The sequence below is a fragment of the Gorilla gorilla genome, chromosome 4 (genome assembly GCF_029281585.2).
Source record: "Gorilla gorilla gorilla isolate KB3781 chromosome 4, NHGRI_mGorGor1-v2.1_pri, whole genome shotgun sequence".
NCBI classification, from domain to species: Eukaryota; Metazoa; Chordata; class Mammalia; order Primates; family Hominidae; genus Gorilla; species Gorilla gorilla.
This window is the reverse complement of record NC_073228.2, coordinates 61,105,825-61,126,565: the sequence shown is the minus strand read 5'-3', so window position 1 is coordinate 61,126,565 and position 20,741 is coordinate 61,105,825. Positions and strand designations below refer to the sequence as shown.

At 45.8% G+C, this 20,741-nt stretch overlaps 2 protein-coding genes and 1 pseudogene across 4 annotated transcripts in view; 1 reads left to right on the top strand and 2 right to left on the bottom strand.

Annotated features, from left to right (window-relative positions):
- ATAD5 (ATPase family AAA domain containing 5) overlaps window positions 1–645 on the bottom strand; it is a 67,620-nt gene extending 66,975 nt beyond the window's left edge. For 2 of the 3 annotated variants that reach the window (XM_055388564.2, XM_055388567.2), the window contains exon 1: window positions 167–633. In XM_055388564.2, the coding sequence (XP_055244539.2) occupies window positions 167–232 (66 nt within the window). In that variant the 5' untranslated portion in view covers window positions 233–633. Of the gene's footprint in view, window positions 1–166 lie in introns of all 3 variants that reach the window. The other variant, XM_019026910.4, reaches the window with a different exon arrangement.
- Window positions 646–1,253: 608 nt separating this feature from the next.
- On the bottom strand, window positions 1,254–4,508 carry LOC134758437 (small ribosomal subunit protein eS17-like; annotated as a pseudogene).
- Window positions 4,509–7,686: 3,178 nt separating this feature from the next.
- CRLF3 (cytokine receptor like factor 3) overlaps window positions 7,687–20,741 on the top strand; it is a 42,903-nt gene continuing 29,848 nt past the window's right edge. The window contains exon 1 of the mRNA XM_004041969.5: window positions 7,687–8,003. Coding sequence (XP_004042017.1) covers window positions 7,875–8,003 — 129 coding nt within the window. The 5' untranslated portion in view covers window positions 7,687–7,874. The remainder of the gene's footprint in view (window positions 8,004–20,741) is intronic.

Sequence of the window (20,741 nt, the reverse complement as noted above, 5' to 3'; positions counted from 1 at the left end):
GACGACACACTCTGGCAACTGTTGCACACAATGTGTCACAGCTGTGGGTCCTCACAGTGTCCCACCTTTCCCCTTACAAAGTCAGGATCACCTTCCGCCAAGACCCACCTTCCAATCCCCCAAAAGATAGAGGAAGGAACTCAACAGATCCTCGACTCAACCTCACCTCAATCTCGCAGTCCTTCACGGGAGGGGGAGCAGCTGCAGCCGCCATGGCCAGGACCCCCACCATACTCCCCGCTTCCCGGAATCCCGTCTCCTAGGACCTTACGCGGTCCAGCCCAGCCTGCCTGGAGGCCATGGAGGCGGCCCGCTCCAGTAGCAGCAAGCTGCTGGGATTCTGCTGAGCCGTTTCGGATTCCCCCGCACCCACCGACAGAGAGCGGGAGCGGCGGCTGGGCCCAGATCAGCCGAATCGAACACGGAAAGAGGCAATGAGAAAGCGCGGGCAATGAGATCCCTGAGGCGCGGCCAGTGTGTGCAGGGTGCCCTCGAAAGCGGCGCTTCAGGCTGAGCGCTCGGGACCGGGCAGGGAAAGCAAGCGGACCGCAGATCGGACCACAGAGCTTCGGAGGGAATTCTTGTCAATTGGGTTTTCGCGCCGTCCTGCGCGCAAGGGGCGGAGTTTACGGCTGCTTCAGGAGGCTGCGCGGACGGTGAGCCGAGAGGGCCAAAATGACCCCCTTGGCGAACCCGCGGGAGGCGGAAACATTGCACCGCGGAATTGAAAGCCAACCCGGGAGTTTGGAAATTTGAACTTCTGTCCTATCAGTTTCACCGTTGAGGACGTGATTTCACTAAGTCACCTAGTCAGTTGTTGACAGAATTAAAATTTAGACTTTTAACGCCCTAGGCTAGCCCCTCTTTAAAGGCGAAATTTGAAAAATGCAGAAAAAGGAAATAATTGATTTACATTGTTACCATGCACAATAAAATGCTAATATTTGGGCGAGCTTTCCACCTCAATATACGTCCTCTCAGGATCCGAAATTCGACTTTTATACCTACAAAAGTCGAAGTACCTATTCGACTAAGAAGGCATTTCTTTCTGTGGATTCCGTCCTCTCGAACAGCCGAGTCATTGCTTCATCTGGTTGGCCTGCGTTCAGTCCTCGCAGGGTACCTACCAGTAGTTTGCTGGTTTCTGATCTCATGCATCATTTGCATTGTTTTCATGGGTTTGGTTAGCCTTTACTTTTTCTCTTTTCTTTTTTTTTCACTGTCCCAGGTTTATCGAAAATATTACAGCATTACAGAAAGACTCAAACAGCTCCCCGAGGCGTTTTGAAATTCATCTCAACTGTAGGCTGAGTGACCTACAGGTTGGACAGACTGCCGAAGTCCAAAAGTTTCTGCATTTCCTTAGTGTCAGGATTCTACTTCAATGATCTCCTGATCCAGAGCTAAGACCTCGGGAACACAATTGTCTCTCCTTTCTCTCTCCTCCTCCTGCAGCTTCATGGAGATACCTCTCTCTTACTGGCCCCCTCTGAATCCGCTTTATCAGATGCGTGACATAGCCTGCTATCTTGTTGCGGGGCTTCTTGCTGGGAATAATGGCGATTTCCTCGCACACGCGCTTGTTCGTGTGGAAGTCTTTGCCCAGGCGCCTGTAGTACTTTTCTATGATGGCCCGGGCCGCCTTCTTTACTTCACGGTTTTGGTGCGAACGCGCCCCATGTTGGTGGGTCCTTGGTAAAATAGCTCTTTTTTTTTTTTTTACGTTAAAGTTGCAATTACATTAAATACAGCATGTTACATTTGTTTGAGTGCATAGTTTTTGTTGTTGTTGTTTGTTTGTTTGCTTGAGACAGAGTCTCCCTCTGTTGCACCAGGCTGAAGTGTAGTGGCACGATCTCGAATCACTGCAATCTCCGCCTCCCGGGTTCAAGCGATTCTCCTGCCTCAGCCTCCCGAGTAGCTGGGACTACAGGCGCGTGCCACCATGCGGGGCTAATTTTTGTGTTGTAGTAGAGACGGGGTTTCGCCATGTTGGCCAGGCTGGTCTCGAACTCCTGACCTCAGGTGATCTGCTCAACTCGGCTCCCCAAAGTGCTGGGATTACAGGCTTGAGCCACTGCGTCCGGCACCGCGCTTTTTTTTTTTTTTTTGAGGTGGGGTCTGGCTCTGTCACCCAGGCTAGAGTGCAGTGGCGCAATCTCTGCTCACTGCAACCTCCACCTCCCCGGTTCAAGCGAGTCTCCTGCCTCAGCCTCCTAAGTAGCTGGGACTACAGGTGCGTACCACCATGCCCAGCTAATTGTATTTTTAAGAGACAGGGTTTCGCCATCTTGGCCAGGCTGGTCTGGAACTCCTGGCCTCAGGTGATCCACCTGCCTTGGCCTCCCAAAGTGCTGAGATTACAGGAGTGAGCCACTGTGCCCAGCCAATTTGCTTTTTTTCACTCAACTTTTTTTTTTTTTTTTGAGACAGAGTCTGGCTCTGTTGCCCAGGCTGGAATGCAATGGCGCGATCTTGGCTCACTGTAACCTCCACCTCTCAGGTTCAAGCGATTCTCCTACCTCGACCTCCTGAGTAGCTGGGATTACAGGATCGTGCCACCATGCCTGGCTATTTTTTTTTTTTTTTTTTTTTTTGTATTTTTAGTAGAGATGGGTCACCATGTTGTTCAGGCTGGTCTTGAACTCCTGACCTCGTGATCTGCCCGCCTGGGCCTCCCAGAGTGCTGGGATTACAGGCGTGAGCCACCACACCAGGCCTCACTCAACATTTTTTTCAAAAGCCATCCATGTTACATATAGATTTGATTCATTCCCTTTCTTTCCTGAGCATTCTATTTATGCAACTCATTTTATTTATTCATTTCCTTATTATTATCATTTTTATTGTTGTTGTTTTGTTTTTGTGTTTGAGACAGGGTCTCACTATGTCACCAAGCTTGAGTGCAGTGGCATGATCTCTGCTCACTGCAGCCTCAAACTTCCGGGCTCAAGCAATCCTCCCACTTCAGCCTCCCAAGTAGCTGGGACTACAGGAGTGCGCCACCATGCCCGGCTAATTTTTTGTATTTGTAAAGAAGAGGTTTGGCCATGTTGCCCAGGTTGTATTATTATTATTTTTTTGAGACAGGATCTCACTCTGTCACCCAGGCTGGAGTGCAGTAGCGTGATCACTGCTCACTGGAGCCTCCACATCCCTGGCTCAAGAGATCCTCCCACCTCAACCTCCCAATTTGCTGGGACAACACGTTCGCCATAATGCCCGGCTAATTTTTGTATTTTCTGTAGAGACAGGGTTTTGCCATGTTGCCCAGGCTGGTCTGGAACTTCCTGGGCTCAAGCAATCCTCCCTCCTTGGCCTTCCAAAGTGCTGGGATTACAGGTGAGCCACCTGTATCCATTTCCTTACTGATGAATATTTAAATTGTCTCCAATTTTCTGTTATTCAAATGCTGAGGCAATGAACAGTCTTGTCCATGTTTTCTTCAACACGTGTAATGTTTCTCTAGGATTCACATCTAGAAATGGGATTGTTGGGTTATATAAGGTGTTCTCTGGTGCTTTTTATTCTTCTGAGTTACAAAGCATTTAAACTGCATTAAGTTGTTAAGCATTTCCACTGAGTATTTTTAGATACATAGTATTTTACCAACCCTTATTTAGGAGCTCATGGCTTTTATCAATTTTAATCTAAATGAACTCTCACATTGTAAAGCAATTCACAGTTTACAGAGTGCCCATGTCATTTTAGATTATCTTCCCCACGTGTCTAACACCTACTTTTAAAAATCGTTATTGTTGTCTGGGCGGGGTGGCTCATGCCTGTAATCCCAGCACTTTGGGAGGCCAAGGCAGGTGGATCACCTTAGGTCATGAGTTCGAGACCAGCCTGACCAACATAGTGAAAAACTCATCTCTACTAAAAATACAAAATTAGCCGGGTGTGGTGGCGCACGCCTGTAATCCTAGCTACTCAGGAGGCTGAGAATCACTTGAACCCGGGAGACAGAGGTCGCAGTTAGCTGATATCGCGCCACTGCACTCCAGCCTGGATGACATAAGAGTGAGACTCTGTCTCAAAAAAATTAAAGAAAGGAAGAAAATAAAGGAAAAATATGGGTGAGGCATGGTGGCTCAGGCCTGTAATCAGAGCACTTTGGAAGACCAAGGCAGGGAACTGCTTGAGCCCAGGAGTTCTAGATCAGCCTGGGAAACATACAGAGACCCTGCCTCTACAAAAAAAAAATGTAAGGCTGAGGCCGGGAGCAGTGGCTCACAACTATAATCCCAGCACTTTGGGAGACTGAGGCAGGTGGATCATCTGGAGTCAGGAGTTCAAGATCAGCCTGGCCAACATGGGGAAACCCGGTCGCTACTAAAACTACAAAAATTAACGGGAGTGGTGGCTCACGGCTGTAGTCCTTGCTACTCGGGAGGCTGAGGCAGGAGAATTGCTTGAACCCGGGAGGCGGAGGTTGCAGTGAGCCGAGATCGTGCCACTGTACTCCAGCCTGGTTAGCAGAGCAAGACTCCATCTCAAAAAAAAAAAAAAAAATTAAGACTGGGTGCAGTGGCTCACACCTGTAATCCCAACACTTGGAGGCCAAAGCGGATGGATTGCTTGAGGTTAGGAGTTCAAGACCAGCCTGGCCAACTTGGTGAAATCCCATGTCTAATAAAATACAAAAATTAGAGCCAGGTGTGGTGGCTCACGCCCATAATTCCAGCACTTTGGGAGGCTGAGGCCAGCGGATCACAAGGTCAGGAGTTCAAGGCCAGCCTGACCAACATAGTGAAACCCCGTCTCTACTAAAAATTCAAAAAATTAGCTGAGCGTGGTGGCCAGTGCCTGTAATCCCAGCTACTCAGGAGAATGGGGCAGGAGAATCGCTTGAACCAGGGAGGCGGAGGTTGCAATGAGCCGAGATCATGTCACTGTACTCCAGGCTGGGTGACAGTGCAGGACTCCATCTCAAAAAAACAAAAACAAAAAAAGAAAACACAGAAATTAGCTGGGTGTGGTAGTGGGCGCCTGTAATCCCAGCTACTCTGGAGGCTGTGGCAGGAGAATTGCTTGAATCCAGGAGGTGGAGTTTGCAGTGAGCCGAGATGGTGCCACTACACTCCAGCCTGGGCAACAGAGGGAGACTCTGTCTCAAACAAACAAACAAAAAAATTAAAAAAGTATCTGGGTCTACTGGCAGGTGTCTATAATCCTACCTACTAGGCAGACTGAGGTGGGAGAATCGTTTGAGCCCAGGAGATCAAGGGTGCAGTGAGCCCTGATTGTGTCACTGCACTCCAGCCTGTGTGACAGGTGACAGGCAAGTCCCTGTCTCAAAAAAAAAAGCTGGAATGAAAGGTGGAGTCAGAGAGCAAAAAATTGTCAACTATGTGTCCAGTACAGTTAGGAGCGTTCTTTTTTTTTCTTTTTTTTTTTTTGAGACAGAGTCTTGCTGTGTCGCTCAGACTGGAGTGCAGTGGCACTATCTCAGCTCACTGCAACCTCTGCCTCCTGGGTTCAAGCAATTCTCCTACCTCAGCCTCCTGAGTAGCTGGGATTACAGGTGCGCGCCACCACCACGCCTGGCTAATTTTTTGTATTTTTAGTAGAGATGAGGTTTCACCCTGTTAGTCAGGCTGTTCTCGAACTCCTGACCTCGTGATCCACCCACCTAGGCCTCCCAAAGTGCTGGGATTACAAGCATGAGCCACCACGCCCAGCCCAGTTAGGAGCTTTCTAAGAAGAGGTTGGAGACAGGAGAAGGAAAAAGCCTTTGCTGACCAGATGACCAACGTATTCTGATCTGAATCCAACTCTCTGGTTATAACTTGATTTTCCAGCTATTGTGATTTTTTTCAACAATTATATTCCTATTGTAAATAAATAAATTGGCAAGCTGCTTAGTTTGTTTCTTGTGAGTCCTATTAGCAAGAGTCTGTTCCCTGGAATCCTCTGGGTACACTTGAAAAGTCAGTTCTGGACCAATGTGATGCCATGGAGATATCTCTGTAAAACCCTGTCTGATGGCTAGCTGACATCTACTTCTAAACCAGTTTCCTCGAGAGCATTTACTCTTTAGGAATTCATGCTCTAAACTTAAAAACAATGCATCTAAAAATGTCAAGTCTAGGGGTAAGCAGTTTTAGAATATTTCCTTCAATTTTCTTATTTGTTTTGTTTTTGGGTATAGTGTAGATATGTTAGATACACACTTCTTGCCTTCCATCAGACTAAGAAAACAAAGTTGAATGAGACCAAGATTCGTGTCCTGGTTTTATGGAAGTTTTCCTTGTAATTTTATTTATTTATTTATTTTTATTTTTATAGACATAGGGTCTTGCTATGTTACCCAGGTTGGTCTCTAACTCCTAGGCTCAAGGAATCCTCCCACCTCAGCCTCCTGAATTGCTGGGACCACAGGAGGGCGCCACCACCCGCGGCTAATTTTTTTTTTTAATCTTTTTGTAGAGAGGAGGTCTCCTCATGTTGCAAAGGCTGGTCTCAAACTCCTGGGCTCAAGCAATCCTCCTGCCTCAGCTTCCCAAGATTACTGGTGCGAGCCACCATGCCCTGCCCATAAGGTTTTATTACATACAGTCACACCTATTGTGACAGATACCTTCTGGTCTGGCAAGCCCAAGCCCAGCTTATTCACTACGGTCCTTACAGATAACACTTGCCAACACCCTTCTTGGACTTGTGCCAGAATTGCTGTCCTGCTGGTCATCTCTTGGGCCTCTCTCTTGGATCCCCCATTCGTCCACGAGCTTCTGGGTGGTGACACCTGGGTTTTGTTGTTGTTTTTTGAGACCGAGTCTCGCTTTGTTGCCCAGGTTGGAGTGCAGTGGCACAATCTTGGCTCACTGCAACCTCTGCCTCCCGGTTCAAGCAATTATCCTGCCTCAGCCCTCGAGTAGCTGGGATTACAGGCGCCCACCACCACACCCGGCTAATTTTTGTATTTTTAGTAGAGATGAGGTTTCACCAGGTTGGCCATGCCTGCTCTTGAACTTCTGACCTCAGTGATCCACCCGTCTCGGCCTCCCAAAGTGCTGGGATTACAGGCGTGAGCCACTGCTCCCCGCTGACACCTGGGTCTTAGTAACCTCCCCTAAGGCCTGCTCTGCTCTTAAGGACCAGGGCTTTTGTCATCAGATCTGGGCTCAAATTCTGCGGCTTGGAAAAGTCGATTCGCTATTTTTTAAAATTTTTAATTTAAAAAAAAGTATTTTTTATTTAGAGACAGGGTCTCGCTCTGTCGCCCAGGCTGGAGTGCAGTGGCTCCATCACAGCTCACTGCAGCCTCGGCCCCCGGGCTCAAGCGATCCACTGGGACCACAGGCGTGCTCCACTACGTGTTGCTGGTAGTAGTAGTAGTAGTAGTAGTAGTAGTATTTTTGGTGAGAGAGGGTTTCGCCGTGTTGCCCAGGCTGGTCTCGAACTCCAGAGCTCAAGGGATCCGCCCGCCTCGGCCTCCCAAAGTGCTGGGACTGCAGGCGTGAGCCACAGCGCCCGGCCGATTCCCCCCTTTATCCCTCTACTTCCTCATCTGAGCAATGGAGATACAGGTAGGGCTGAAGGTCAGGCAAGAATGCGATGAGCTGTGAGAAGCACTTGGCAAGGTGCGGGTTATCAACCTTGCCAGGCCTCAGCACGTTTCCCAAGGAGGCCCAACCAGCGGCGCTGTGCCGCAGCACGGAAGAGGCGGGGTGAGCCGCGGGGCGGGCGGCGCTGGGACCCGGACGCCACCCGCGCGAGGCGCCGCCGTGCGCCCGTCAATCAAGGTCGTCGTGGGGCATGGGGCGGCGGGGCTGGGCGGTGCTTCCGCCTGCGCGAGGCCGCGCCGGGCCGCTTGGAGGCGCCCGGTGCAGTCGGGAACCCGCGCTAGGTGTCGCCGGCCGCGCGGCCAGATGAGGGGGGCGATGGAGCTGGAGCCTGAGCTGCTGCTGCAGGAGGCCCGCGAGAACGTGGAGGCAGCGCAGAGCTACCGGCGGGAGCTGGGTCACCGGCTTGAGGGGCTGCGGGAGGCGCGGAGGCAGGTCGGAGGGCCACACCCACAGGGGCGCTGTGGGCCCGGGGGTGGCGCGGATGCCGGGCGAAGGCAGGGAGGGCTTTGAGGGGTGGGAGTGTCCGAAAACTCTGGAGTAGGGAAGAGGCATTCATTTGAAAGGAGACCTAATGGAGTCTGGGAACGGGGAGGGTGGGAGTTGGGGAGGTCGTAAGGGGAAGTTTTGGGGGTGGAGGGAGGGTGTGAGGAGCGTTCACTAAACTGTGGGGCAGCGATGGGAGTAGCGGTGGCGTCCGAAGTTTGGGAGAGTGAGGGACCAGAGCAGAATCCGAGGGGGTCATGCGGGTAGTGATGAGTCGGGGGAGGAGGAGACTGTTTGGTGAAAAACCTGCGGTGGGTAGGCATTGATTTTAGAGAGCCTGAGGAAAAGGTGGGACAGTGACCTGGGAGAGCTGAAAGTGGAGACAAAATGGATATTGGAAGGGGAGGACTAAGGGGCGAGAGTGAGGGAGAGGTAGGGATTGAGAAGCAGTAGCGTTGACACTAAATAAATGCGGTTAATGCCTGAATAATATGTCATACGATCTTGAATGCTTTTTAAAAAATCATTTAGAGTAATCCCGTTCTAGAAGGTTTAAAATTTAAGGTGAAGGTGAAGCTATGTTGGAAGAGCAGAAGGAAAATGATTTCGTTTTCCTTGAGAGAGGGAATACAAAGGTATAGAGAAATGGAAAAATAGATTTTAAGAGAGGAGTGCTGAAAGGAAAAGCTAAATATAATTTCAAGTGGTGCAGTTATCTGTTTCACAGGGCAAGAGTTATCAAAGATATAGGAAAGCCATATGGTTTCTCTATACCCTCGAATATATATAGAAAAAGATATAACCCGCTGCCAATTGGCGATAGGACGGATAATCTTCAGAGTACTATTAACGCAACTGCTTAATAAGTGCTTTTTGAGTGAGTGGGATTCCATCTGAATTTCTCTGGGTCATACTTGATATTAATCTAGTTGGTCGTCTTAGCACTTCCTTGCTGCATATAACCTGAAAATGGTAGAAAAGTGCTGTGCTAACAGTGTCTTTGGATATTCTCATCATTAACGACTCAACATGTTTTGGGTTTTATATATATATATAAAACATATACAAACATATATAAGTATGTATATATATAATCTGTTTTTTTTGAGACGGAGTCTCGCTGTGTCGCTCAGGGTGGAGTGCAGTGGCACTATCTCGGCTCACTGCAACAACCTCCGCCTCCCGGGTTCAAGCGATTCTCCTGCCTCAGCCTCCTGAGTAGCTGGGATTACAGGTCTGCGCTACCACACCCGGCTAATTTTTGTATTTTTAGTAGAGAGGAGGTTTCACCAAGTTGGCCAGGATGATCTTGAACTCCTGACCACCTGCCTCAGCCTCGTGATCCACCTGCCTCAGCCTCCCAAAGTACTGGGATTACAGACGTGAGCCACCGCGCCCGGCCGGATTTTATATATTTGAAAATATTTGTAAAGCCAGTGTAGGCCAGACATCATTTGCATTTTAGTAGTGAAACCGGAAGCAGAATCTAGATATGATTATGCTGATTTGGTGAATACTTTTCAAGGCCTTTCAATGCACTCGTCTCTATTTCTCTTTGAAAATATCTGCATTATTCCTTCTGCTATTTTGAAATAGGGACTCTAGATGTAAGACATTGTATAAAAAGAAAGATATTAAAATACCATCTAACATTTCAGTCAGTTAAGATGTATTATATATGACCATGATTATTGTTTTTGTATTAGCAATTAAGAATCAGAGTTGACACTAAATGAGTGAGTTTAGCACCTGGGAGTAATTAATTTCTCTTGATATTGGATGCATTAAAAAAAATCATGTGATTACACCCTAGATGGTTCAGTATTCAATTTTCAAACCTATATTTTTTCAATTTTATATCCAACAATTTAAATACAGAACATGCTTTTCTGTAGTTTAGTTTATTATGAGCTTTGTTTTGTTTTGTTTTTGAGGCCCATTGTCTTGGGCTTGAGACAGAAAACACTAAATGAACATCGATCACAATTAGGTTCCTGATGACATTGCCTTCTGACTAGACTGAGTAATAATGTAGTTCTCTTTTGTGAGTGTGAGTCTCCTTTGGGAATGTGTTTTGTGCCAGTGGCAGTTGCAACAGCATCTCTCGAAGCTAACTCTAGTGGATTGTGCATGTTTGGGTTTGTGGCATAAGTCCTCTGTCAACTTGCATTTTAAGGAAGGTCTATGGTACAAAAATATTATCAAAATAAGCAGCTGCTTTTGTTTGGTGGTTTGGATATTTTTAGGGTTCCAGTCATTTTCAGAATAACTGTAAAATATATGGCACTTTAGTCAAGGATTTTGCATGGGAGAAGCATGAGAAGAGCAGAGAGGAAGGGATGCCACCTGTTGTCTGTATTTTTTACTTGCTGATTTTATATCTTTTTGGCAGATGATTTATTTTCTTTTTTTTTTTTTTTTTGGCAGGGGTGCGGACAGGGTTTTGTTACGTTTCCCAGGCTGGTCTCCAACTCCTGGGCTCAAAAGATCCTCCCACCTCTGCCTTCTGGTGATGGAATTACAGGTGTGAGCCACTGTGCTGCCTGGCATGTGACTTTTTTTATTGAGATATAATTCACACACCGTAAAAGTCATGCCTTAAAGTTTACAATTCAGTGGTTTTTAGTATATTCATAGAGTTGTCCAACCATCACCAGTGTCTAATTCAAGTATATATTCATCACCCCCAAAAGAACTCCTTAGCTGTCACTCCCATACCCCCTGGCAACCACAAAACTACTTTGTCTCTATGGATTTGCCTATTCTGGTCATTTCATATAAATGAACTCATACAGTATGTAGCCCCTTGTCACTGACTTCTTTGACTTAGAATAATGTTTCAAGGTTCATTGATGTGGTAGCATGTAACAGTACTTCAAACCTTTTTATGGCTGAATAATTGTTATGTGGATATACCACATTTTATTTATCCATTCATCAATTAATGGACATTTGGATTATTTCCACTTTTGACTATTATGAATAATGCTTCTATAAAGAATTTGTGGACAACTTTTTGTGTGGACATGTTTTCAGTTGTTTAAGAATATAGCTAGGAATTGGTGGATCACATGGTAACTTTTCGTTTAACCTTTTCAGAAACTCTTGGTATACTTTTTTTCTTTTTTCTTTTTTTTTTTTTTTGAGAAAGGACCTCACTCTGTCACCCAGGCTGGAGTGCAGTGGCACAATCTCAGCTCACTGCAAGCTCTGCCTCTCAGGCTCAAGTGATCCTCCCATCTCAGTGTGCCGAGTGGCTGGGACTACAGGCATGTGCCATCACATCTGGCTAATTTTTTGTATTTTTGGTAGAGATGGGGTTTTGCCATGTTGTCCAGCCTCCTGGGCTCAGATGAACACCCACTTTGGCCTCCCAAAGTGTTAGGATTACAGGCTTGAGCCACCGCACCCAGCCTCTTTTTTTTTTTTTGAGCCAGAGTCTTGCTCTGTCACCCAAGCTGGAGTGCAGTGGCATGATCAGAACTCACTGCAGCCTCGACTTCCTAGGCTCAAGCCATCCTCCTGTCTCAGATCCCCAAGTAGCTGGGGCTATAGGTACACACCACCACGCCTGCCTAATTTTGTTTAATTTTTTTAGTAGAGATGATGTCTTCCTGTGTTTCCCAGACAGTTTCTTTCTTTTTTTTTTTTTTTTTTTTTTGAGAGAGTCTCGCTCTTTTGCCCAGGCTGGAGTGAAGTGGCACAATCTTGGCTCATTGCAACCTTCAGCTCACTGCAACCTTAGGCTCACTGCAACCTCCGCCTCTTGAGTTCAAGAGATTCTCCTGCCTTAGCCTCCCGAATAGCCAGGATTACAGGCGTCTGCCACCATGCCCATCTACTTTTTGTATTTTTACTAGAGACAGGGTTTCACCATGTTGGCCAGGCTGGCCTCGAAGTCCTCACCTCAGGTGATCCTGCCCACCTCAGCCTCCCAAAATGCTGGGATTACCACCGTGCCTGGGTGAGCCAACGTGCCCAGCTGCCAGGCCGATTTCTAACTCCTGAGCTCAAGCAATCCTCTTGCCTCGGCCTCCCAAAGTACTGGTATTACAGGTGTGAGCCACTGCATCTGGCCTACCTTTTGTCTTTGCTTTAGTTTCTTATCCTTTAAACTCTAGCATGAAATTTGTCTCGTGTTGAGAAATCATGTTGTATGAACATTTAGAAGGAAGAAGAATAAAAATGTTTTTAAGTTATTCTGTCAAAACTGCCAACATGTAGCAGTTTCTCCTCTTGTGGTTAAGTTTGGGCTCTACCCTCTGTTTTCAGAGAAAAGGAAGTTCTGTGTAGGAATGCAGGGATTGTCTGTTAACTCTTAATGTTTGAATAAGTTAAAGGCTAGAAAGCTGTTCATTGTCTTCAGGAAATCAGATAATGTTACAGCCAACTTGGCCTAGCTGATGTTGAAATCATTAAGAATAGTTCTCTATAGCTCGCTGGAATCCTTGGTACTAAGATGTAAATACCAAAGAAATTAACTCCCACTGTCCTTAAATATTCATTTGTTCATTCACTCAATAAATATTTATTGGGTGCCTACTGTAGGGCTGAGAAACTTCTAGGTCCTAGATTCTGTGTTCAAGGAAATAGATCACTGCCCTCATGGATTTATGCTTTCCTCTTTCCTTTGGTGGCTGATACTTAGGTTACTACCCCTAAAAACAAAACAAGTAAGAAAAATATAAGTTCTATTTGTGTATTCATTTTTAGATTTCACTTCTATTATATCTTTCATCACTTGTCCTATTTCTACAGCATTGGCCTTTCTGTTTGTTATAAGTAGAGATCCAGCCTGGCCAATATGGTGAAACCCCGTCTCTACTAAAAAAATACAAATTAGCCAGGTGTGGTAGCGTGCACCTGTAGTCCCAGCTACTCAGGAGGCTGAGCCAGGAGAATTGCTTGAGCCGGGCAGGCGGAGGTTGCAGTGAGCCAAGATCACACCACTGCACTCCAGCCTGGGCGACAGAGCGAGACTCCATCTCAAAAACAAAAACATAAGTAGAGATAACTGATCAAAATGTCACGTAGTGATGTCAGCTGGCCACTCAGGCCTCACAGAGTGGCACCACCTTGATGACATTGCCAAAGTCAGGGCCTGGTCTTTAATCTTTGTAAGTCCAAAAACTTCATCTTGGTACATTATCAAAGGGGAATTAGTTGAGGTACTGGAGGTGTCTACAGTGAGAAATGCCAGTATTTTAGTCTGTGTGTTCTAGTTCACTCTATAAAATGACTATGTTGGCTTTCATGTATCTTTTGGTATTCTGATTCAGTATTTCTCAGGACACTGACAAAAGCAAGTCTCTGCTCCTTCAAGAGCAAATGGTAAGATCCTGGTACCTAATTAAGATACTAGTTGGTGGCTGGGCTCAGTGGCTCACGCCTGTAATCCCAGCACTTTGGGAGGCCGAGGCGGGTGGATCACATGAGATCAGGAGTTTGAGACCAGCCTTCAACATGGCAAAACTCTGTCTCTACTAAAAATGTAAAAAAAAGTAGCCAGGTGTGGTGGCATGCACCTGTAATTCCAGCTACTCTGGAGGCTGAGGCAGGAGAATTGCTTATACCTGGGAGATGGAGGTTGCAGTGAGCCAAGATGGCACCACTGCACTCCAGCCTCAGCAACAGAAGAAGACTGTCTCAAAAAAAAAAAAAAAAAAAAAAAAAAACACTCAAAAGTTATTTCAAAAAAACCAAGACAGGAAGTCTCAGTAGCTTAGCAAAGAAAAGAAAGCTGTTGGCCAGGCGTGGTGGCTAACACCTATAATCCCAGCATTTTGGGAGGCCGAGGCGGGCGGATCACCTGAGGTTAAGAGTTTGAGGCAAGCCTGACCCATACAATGAAAACCTATCTTTACTAAAAATACAAAAATTAGCTGGGTGTGGTGGTGGGCGCCTGTAATCTTAGCTACTCGGGAGGCTGAGGCAAGAGAATTGCTTGAACCCAGGAGACGGAGGTTGCGGTGAGCCGAGATCATGCCACTGCACTCCAGCCTGGGCAACAGGAGTGAAACTGTCTCAAAAAAAAAAAAAAAAAGGAAAAGAAAAGAAAGCCATTATTGCTCCTTTTATCTCCCACTTCCCCTTCTGTTACCCATTTTGCAAACACTACAAAAATCTGTGTATAATTTGTTACAGTAGTAGTATTTAAAGTGTCCCTATTATAGTATTCTAAGAAAAGGTTAAATCCAGATACAGGGAAAACCAAGAACAGATGAAATAATTTTTTTTTTTTTTTAATGAAGTTTCGCTCTTGTCACCCAGGCTGGAGTGCAATGGCTCAATCTTGGCTCACTGCACCTCCACCTCCCAGGTTCAAGCAATCCTCTTGCCTCAGCCTCCCGAGTACCTGGGATTACAGGTGCCCGCCACCACGCCCAGCTAATTTTTGTATTTTTAGTAGAGACGGGGTTTCACCGTGGTGAAGGCTGGTCTCAAACTCCTGACCTCAGGTGATCCGCGCATCTCGGCCTCCCAAAGTGCTGGGATTACAGGCATGAGCCACCACACTCAGCCCAGATGAAGTAGTTTTAAAATAACCTATAATTCTACTACTTACAGACAACTGCAGTTAACTTTTTTTTTTTTTTTTTTTTGGGATGGAGTCTCACTCTGTCGCCATGCTGGAGTGCAGTGGCGCCATCTCGGCTCATTGCAACCTCTGCCTCCTGGGTTCAAGCCATTCTCCTGCCTCAGCCTCCTGACTAGCTGGGACTACAGGCGCCTGCCACCACACCCAGCTAATTTTTGTATTTTTAGTAGAGATGGGGTTTCACCACGTTGGCCAGGATGGTCTCCATCTGTTGACCTCATGATCCACCTTCCTCGGCCTCCCAAAGTGCTGGGATTACAGGCTTGAGCCACCCTGCCCGGCCTGCAGTTAACATTTTGATGTATCTTTTTATACATATTATTCTGCAAAGTTGAGAGACTACTGTATATGCAACTTTGTATCAATTTTTAATTTTTATTAACATTATAAGCATTTTGTTAGCATTATAAGAATTTTGGTAACATCATAAGCATTTACAAGAATATTTTTGCCATGCAAAGCTTTTTTTTTTGAAGACGGTCTCACTTTGTCACCCAGACTGGAGTGCAGTGGCACCACCTTGGTTCACTGCAACCTCCACCTCCCGGGTTCAAGCAATTCTCCTGCCTCAGCCTCCTGAGTAGCTGGGATTATAGGCGCATGCCACCACACCCTCCTCATTTTTTGTATTTTTAGTAGAAGGAGGTTTCACCATGTTGCCCATGCTGGTCTTGAACTCCTGAGCTCAGGCTGTCCACCCACCTCGGCCTCAAAAAGTGCTAGGATTACAAGCGTGAGCCACTGCGCCTGTCCCACTGCCTCATTTTTAATACAGAGGTGGAGTCTATTGTAGATATTTAAAGGAACATTTGTTGGTGGTAGGTTGCAATGTATTGATTCTGGTACCCCAAAATACTGGAAGCAAAACTAATTGCAAATAAGGGGGGTAAAAATAAAAGCCACACATATACAGTCAAAACAACAGGGATATATTCTCAGAAATGTGTCATTGGGCGATTTTGTCATTGTACAAACCTAGATGGTATCATCTGCTACACACCTAGGCTATATGGTATATTCTATTGCTCCTAGGGTACAAGTCTGTACAGCATGTTACTATACTGAATACTGTAGATAGTTGTAACATAACTGTAAGTGTGTATCTAAACATAGAAAAGGTGCAGTAGGCATGCTGGGTCACACTTGTAGTCCCAGCACTTTGAGAGGCCAAGGCGGGAAGATCTCGAGCCCAGAAGTTTGAGACCAGTCTGGGCAATATAGGGAGACCCCCATCTCCACAAAGAAATTAAAAATTAGCCAGGTGTGGTGGTGCATGCCTGTGGTCCCAGCTACTCAGGAGGCAAAGGTGAGAGGATTTATTGAGCCCAGGAGGCTGAGGGTGCAGTAAGCCATGATCACACCACTGTACTCCAGCCTCGACAACAGAACTAGACCCTGTCTAAAAAAAAAAAAAAAAAAAGAAAGAAGATACAGTAAAAACATAAAAATATAGTAATATAATGTTATGGGACTACCATTATGTATGTGATTGTCATTGTCCAAAACATCATTATGTGATGCTTGACTGTATTTGTTTGCAAAAGACCACATATTTACATTGGTTTTTAAGTCAATCTTTTCACCAATAAATCTTTTTACAAGTTGTCTTTTTTTTTTTTTGAGATGGAGTCTTGCTCTGTCACCCAGGCTAGAGTGCAGTGGTGCGATCTCGGCTCACTGCAACCTCTGCTTTCCAGGTTCGAGTGATTCTCCCACCTCAGCCTCCCGAGTAGCTGGGACTACAGGTGCATGCCACCATGCCCGGCTAGTTTTTCTATTTTTAGTAGAGACGGAGTTTCACCATATTTGCCAGGCTGGTCTCGAGCTCCTGACCTCGTGATCTGCCCGCCTTGGCCTCCCAGAGTGTTGGGATTACAGGCGTGAGCCACCATGCCCGGCCTACAAATTGTCTTTTTTTTTTTTTTTTAACTTTTTATTTCCTGAACAACACCAATGTACAGAAATCATCTTTAAATATGGTACTCTGAAAGCTGCTGGTTGAGTTTAAAACTCCCCAGAAATATAGAAGGAGGTCAAGGAGAATTAAAACAAGCCATTCTGGCCGGGCTCGGTGGCTCACGCCTGTAATCCCAGGACTTTGGGAGGCTGAGGCGGGCGGATCACCTGAGGTCAGGAGTTCGAGACCAGCCTGGCCAACATGGTGAAACCCCGTCTCTACTAAAAATACAAAAAAGTTAGGTGGGTGTGGTGGTGCGCCTGTAATGCCAGCTGCTCAGGAGGCTGAGGCAAGAGAATTACTTGAACCTGGGGGTTAGAGGTTGCAGTGAGCCGAGATTGCGCCACTGCACTTCAGCCTGGGCAACAGAGTGGGACTCCATCTCAAAAAAAAAAAAAAAAAAAAAAGAAGAAGAAACTAGCCATTTTCTGGTCGGGCAGGGTGGTTTACTCCTGTAATACCAGCACTTTGGGATGGCAAGTTGGGTGGATTACCTGAGGTCAGGGTTTCAAGACCAGCCTGGCCAACATGGTGAAACCCCATCTCTACTAAAAATACAAAAAGTTGGCCAGGCGCAATGGCTCACACCTGTAATCCTAGCACTTTGGAAGGCTGAGGTGGGTGGAACACCTGAGGTCAGGAGTTCGAGACCAGCCTGGCCAACATGGTGAAACCCCATCTCTACTAAAAATTCAAAAATTAGCCAGGCTTGGTGGTGGGTGCTTGTAATCCCAGCTACCCGGGAGGCTGAGGCAGGAGAATTGCTTGAACCTGAGAGGCAGAGGTTGCACAGAGCCAAGATTGCGCCACTGCATTCCAGCTTGGGCAACAGTGCAAGACTTCATCTCAAAAAAAAAAAAAAGAAAGAAAAAAATGTGTGTGAATGTTATAGAGGTATATTTTTGTGTGTAGATTTTTTTTTTTTTTGAAGACGGAGTTTCGCACTTGTTGCCCAGGATGGAGTGCAATGGCGCAATATTGGCTCACGGCAACCTCCGCCTCCCGGGGGTTCAAGTGATTCTCCTCCTTCAGCCTTCCGAGTAGCTGGCATTGCAAGCATGGGCCACCACACCCGGCTGATTTTGTATTTTTAGTAGAGATGGGGTTTCACCATGTTGGTCAGGCTGGTCTCAAACTCCCGACCTCAGTTGATCCACCTGCCTCGAGCTCCCACAGTGCTGGGATTACAGGCATGAGCCACCATGCCCGGCAATTTTGTTTTAGTGTAGATTGTAATGTATATAATTTTGATAGAGAACTATTTTTTTTTTTTGAGGTGGAGTCTTGCTCTGTCACCCAGGCTGGAGTGCAGTGGCACGATCTCAGCTCAGCGTAACCTCTGCCTCCCGGGTTCAATCGATTCTCCTGCCTCAGCCTCCTGAGTAGCTGGGATTACAGGCTCCCACCACCACGCTCGGCTAATTTTTTTGTATTTTTAATAGAGACAGGGTTTCGCCATACTGGCCAGGCTGGTCTCCCAACTCCTGACCTTAGGTGATCCGCCTGCCTCGGCCTCACAAAGTGCTGGAATTACAGGCATGAGACACTGCTCCTGGCCGATAACTATTCTTATTGCTATAAATCTGGTGAAGAATATGACTAATTTGTCATCTAAAAAGCCAAACAAATATAAGACAGCCTTTTATTGTTATTACTATTATTATTATTTTTTCGAGACAGAGTCTTGCTCTGTCACCCAGGCTGGAGTGCAGTGTCTCAGTCTCGGCTCACTGCAACCGCTGCCTCCTGGATTCAAGCAATTATTCTGTCTCATCTTCCCGAGTATCTGGGATTACAGGCATGCGCCACCAAGGCCAGCTAATTTTTGTATTTTTAATAGAGACGAGGTTTCACTGTGTTGGCCAGGCTGGTTTTGAACTCCTGGCCTCAAGTGATCTGCCCGCCTTAGCCTCCCAAAGTGCTGGGATTACAAGTGTGAGCCACCACACCCAACCCAGCCTTTTTTTATTATTGAGGGCTATCAGTGAGTCACTAATATTTGCAGTTATTTTAGTTGTTCATATTAGCTGTGAAAGCTTGAGAAACTAAATTTTCCTAATCTTCAGTTTCCTTCTGTGTAAAATGAGGATAAGGGTAGTATCTGCTTTACCTGGCCATTGTGGGAATTAAAATGAGAAACTTATTTAAAATGCTTAGCACTGGGTGTGGGGAGGGGGGAGGGATAGCATTAGGAGATAGATATACCTAATGTTAAATGACGAGTTAATAGGTGCAGCACACCAACATGGCACATGTATATATATGTAACAAACCTGCACGTTGTGCACACGTACCCTAAAACTTAAAGTATAATTATTAAAAAAAAAAACGCTTAGCACAGTGCCTAGGACATAGGAGATTCTTAATTAATGTCAGCCATGATAATACTAAATATTATTGTTATTCAAGGTGACATCCCCTGCTCCTCCAACTGACAACTTATTCTTTAAATGTCTCCTACTCTCTTTCCCATCATAATGCTCTTTTATGCTCTGATGGCAGTTTGTGGCTGCCCCAGATATGTAAGAACATAATTCATTTCATTATAGTTATTTTTGCTTGCCATCCCCCTTACCAGAATGAGAGTTTTTGAGGTGAAGACCATGCTTTCTTCATCTTTATAACCCTAATTTCTGACACATACTAGGCCTCAATAAATGTTGAATGAATGCCTTTATGAATGTTGTGGGTGTAATTTGGCAGACATTCTTTTTTCGATTGTCTTGGTCTTGATGATGTGCACTCTATTAGTATAGATAATCAAGAATTAAGCGTGTATTTTTTTATATGATTTGTTTACTGCTACGTAATAAAACTGTGCCAAAGCTTAATGACTTAAAAAGCAACCCATTTTATTTGCTTACAATTCTGGAAGTTGACTGGGGCTCAGATAGGTAGTTCTCCTGGTTTTGCTTGGCAACACTCTTGTGATTGCAGTTGTGGCTGGAATGTCTGACAGAGAACATTCATTTATATTTGGAGACTTAGTATTAGCTAGTCTCAGTTGGAACACTGGCATACCTGGGCTTTGGTGCCAGTCTCTCTCCCTGTCTTCCTCCCTTCCTGCCTTTTCACCTTCCTGTCTCTTTCCCCTTGTCCTCTCCAGAAAGATAGACATACTTCTTTCATGGTGGCCTCCAAAAAGCAGATGTTGACAGGTCTTCTGAAGGATGAGGCCTGGAACTGGCACAGGATCAGTTTCACTCTATTGCTGTGCACGTGTGACTGCATTGCTAGTCACAGGCCCAGCCCAGATTCTAGGGGAGAGGACCACACAAGGCCACGAGTAGTTGGAAGTGTGAATTCCTGGTTCATTGGGGGCCACTACTGTAACAGATTACCAAATCATATAATATACGTTTTCTGTTTGAAAGTTCTCAATTAAGCACTTTTTTTTTTCTAAAAAAGTCTTAAGTGTAAGAGAAACAAGGAGAAACATAGCAGTGCTTACAAGTCCATTCTTGAGTCAGACTGAATTCAAAATCTCTGCCACTTCACTAACTTTGTGATATGGCCAGTTTCATCTCTCTGACTGCCATGTTACTCATCTACACAGGTTCTCTTCACAGGGTTATGGTAGAGTTTAAATGAGACCATAGGTACAGATTTACCTGGCATACAGGTACTCAGTAGATAATAGCTGCTGCGGTATTGTTGCTGTTTCCATTATTACTAATGACTGATGTCTTGGTGTCAGTACAAAGACAAATAGCTAATGTAATATACATTTCACAGAAACTGAGAAAAAATACGTTGATTAGCGTTTTCAATTTCAGTTGACTATTTTTTATCTTTGTCTTTATTTTTTTTTTATTTTTATTTTTTTTTTAGACGGAGTCTCGCTCTGTCGCCCAGGCTGGAGTGCACTGGCGCAATCTCGGCTTGCTGCAAGCTCCGCCTCCCCCGCTCACGCCATTCTCCTGCCTCAGCCTCCCGAGTAGCTGGGACTACAAGTGCCCGCCACCAAGCCCAACTAATTTTTTGTATTTTTAGTAGAGACGGGGTTTCACCATGTTAGCCAGGATGGTCTCGATCTCCTGACCTCTTGACCTGCCTTGGCCTCCCAAAGTGCCAGGGTTACAGGCGTGAGCCACTGCACCTGGCCTTTTTTTTTTTTTTTTTTTTTGAGACA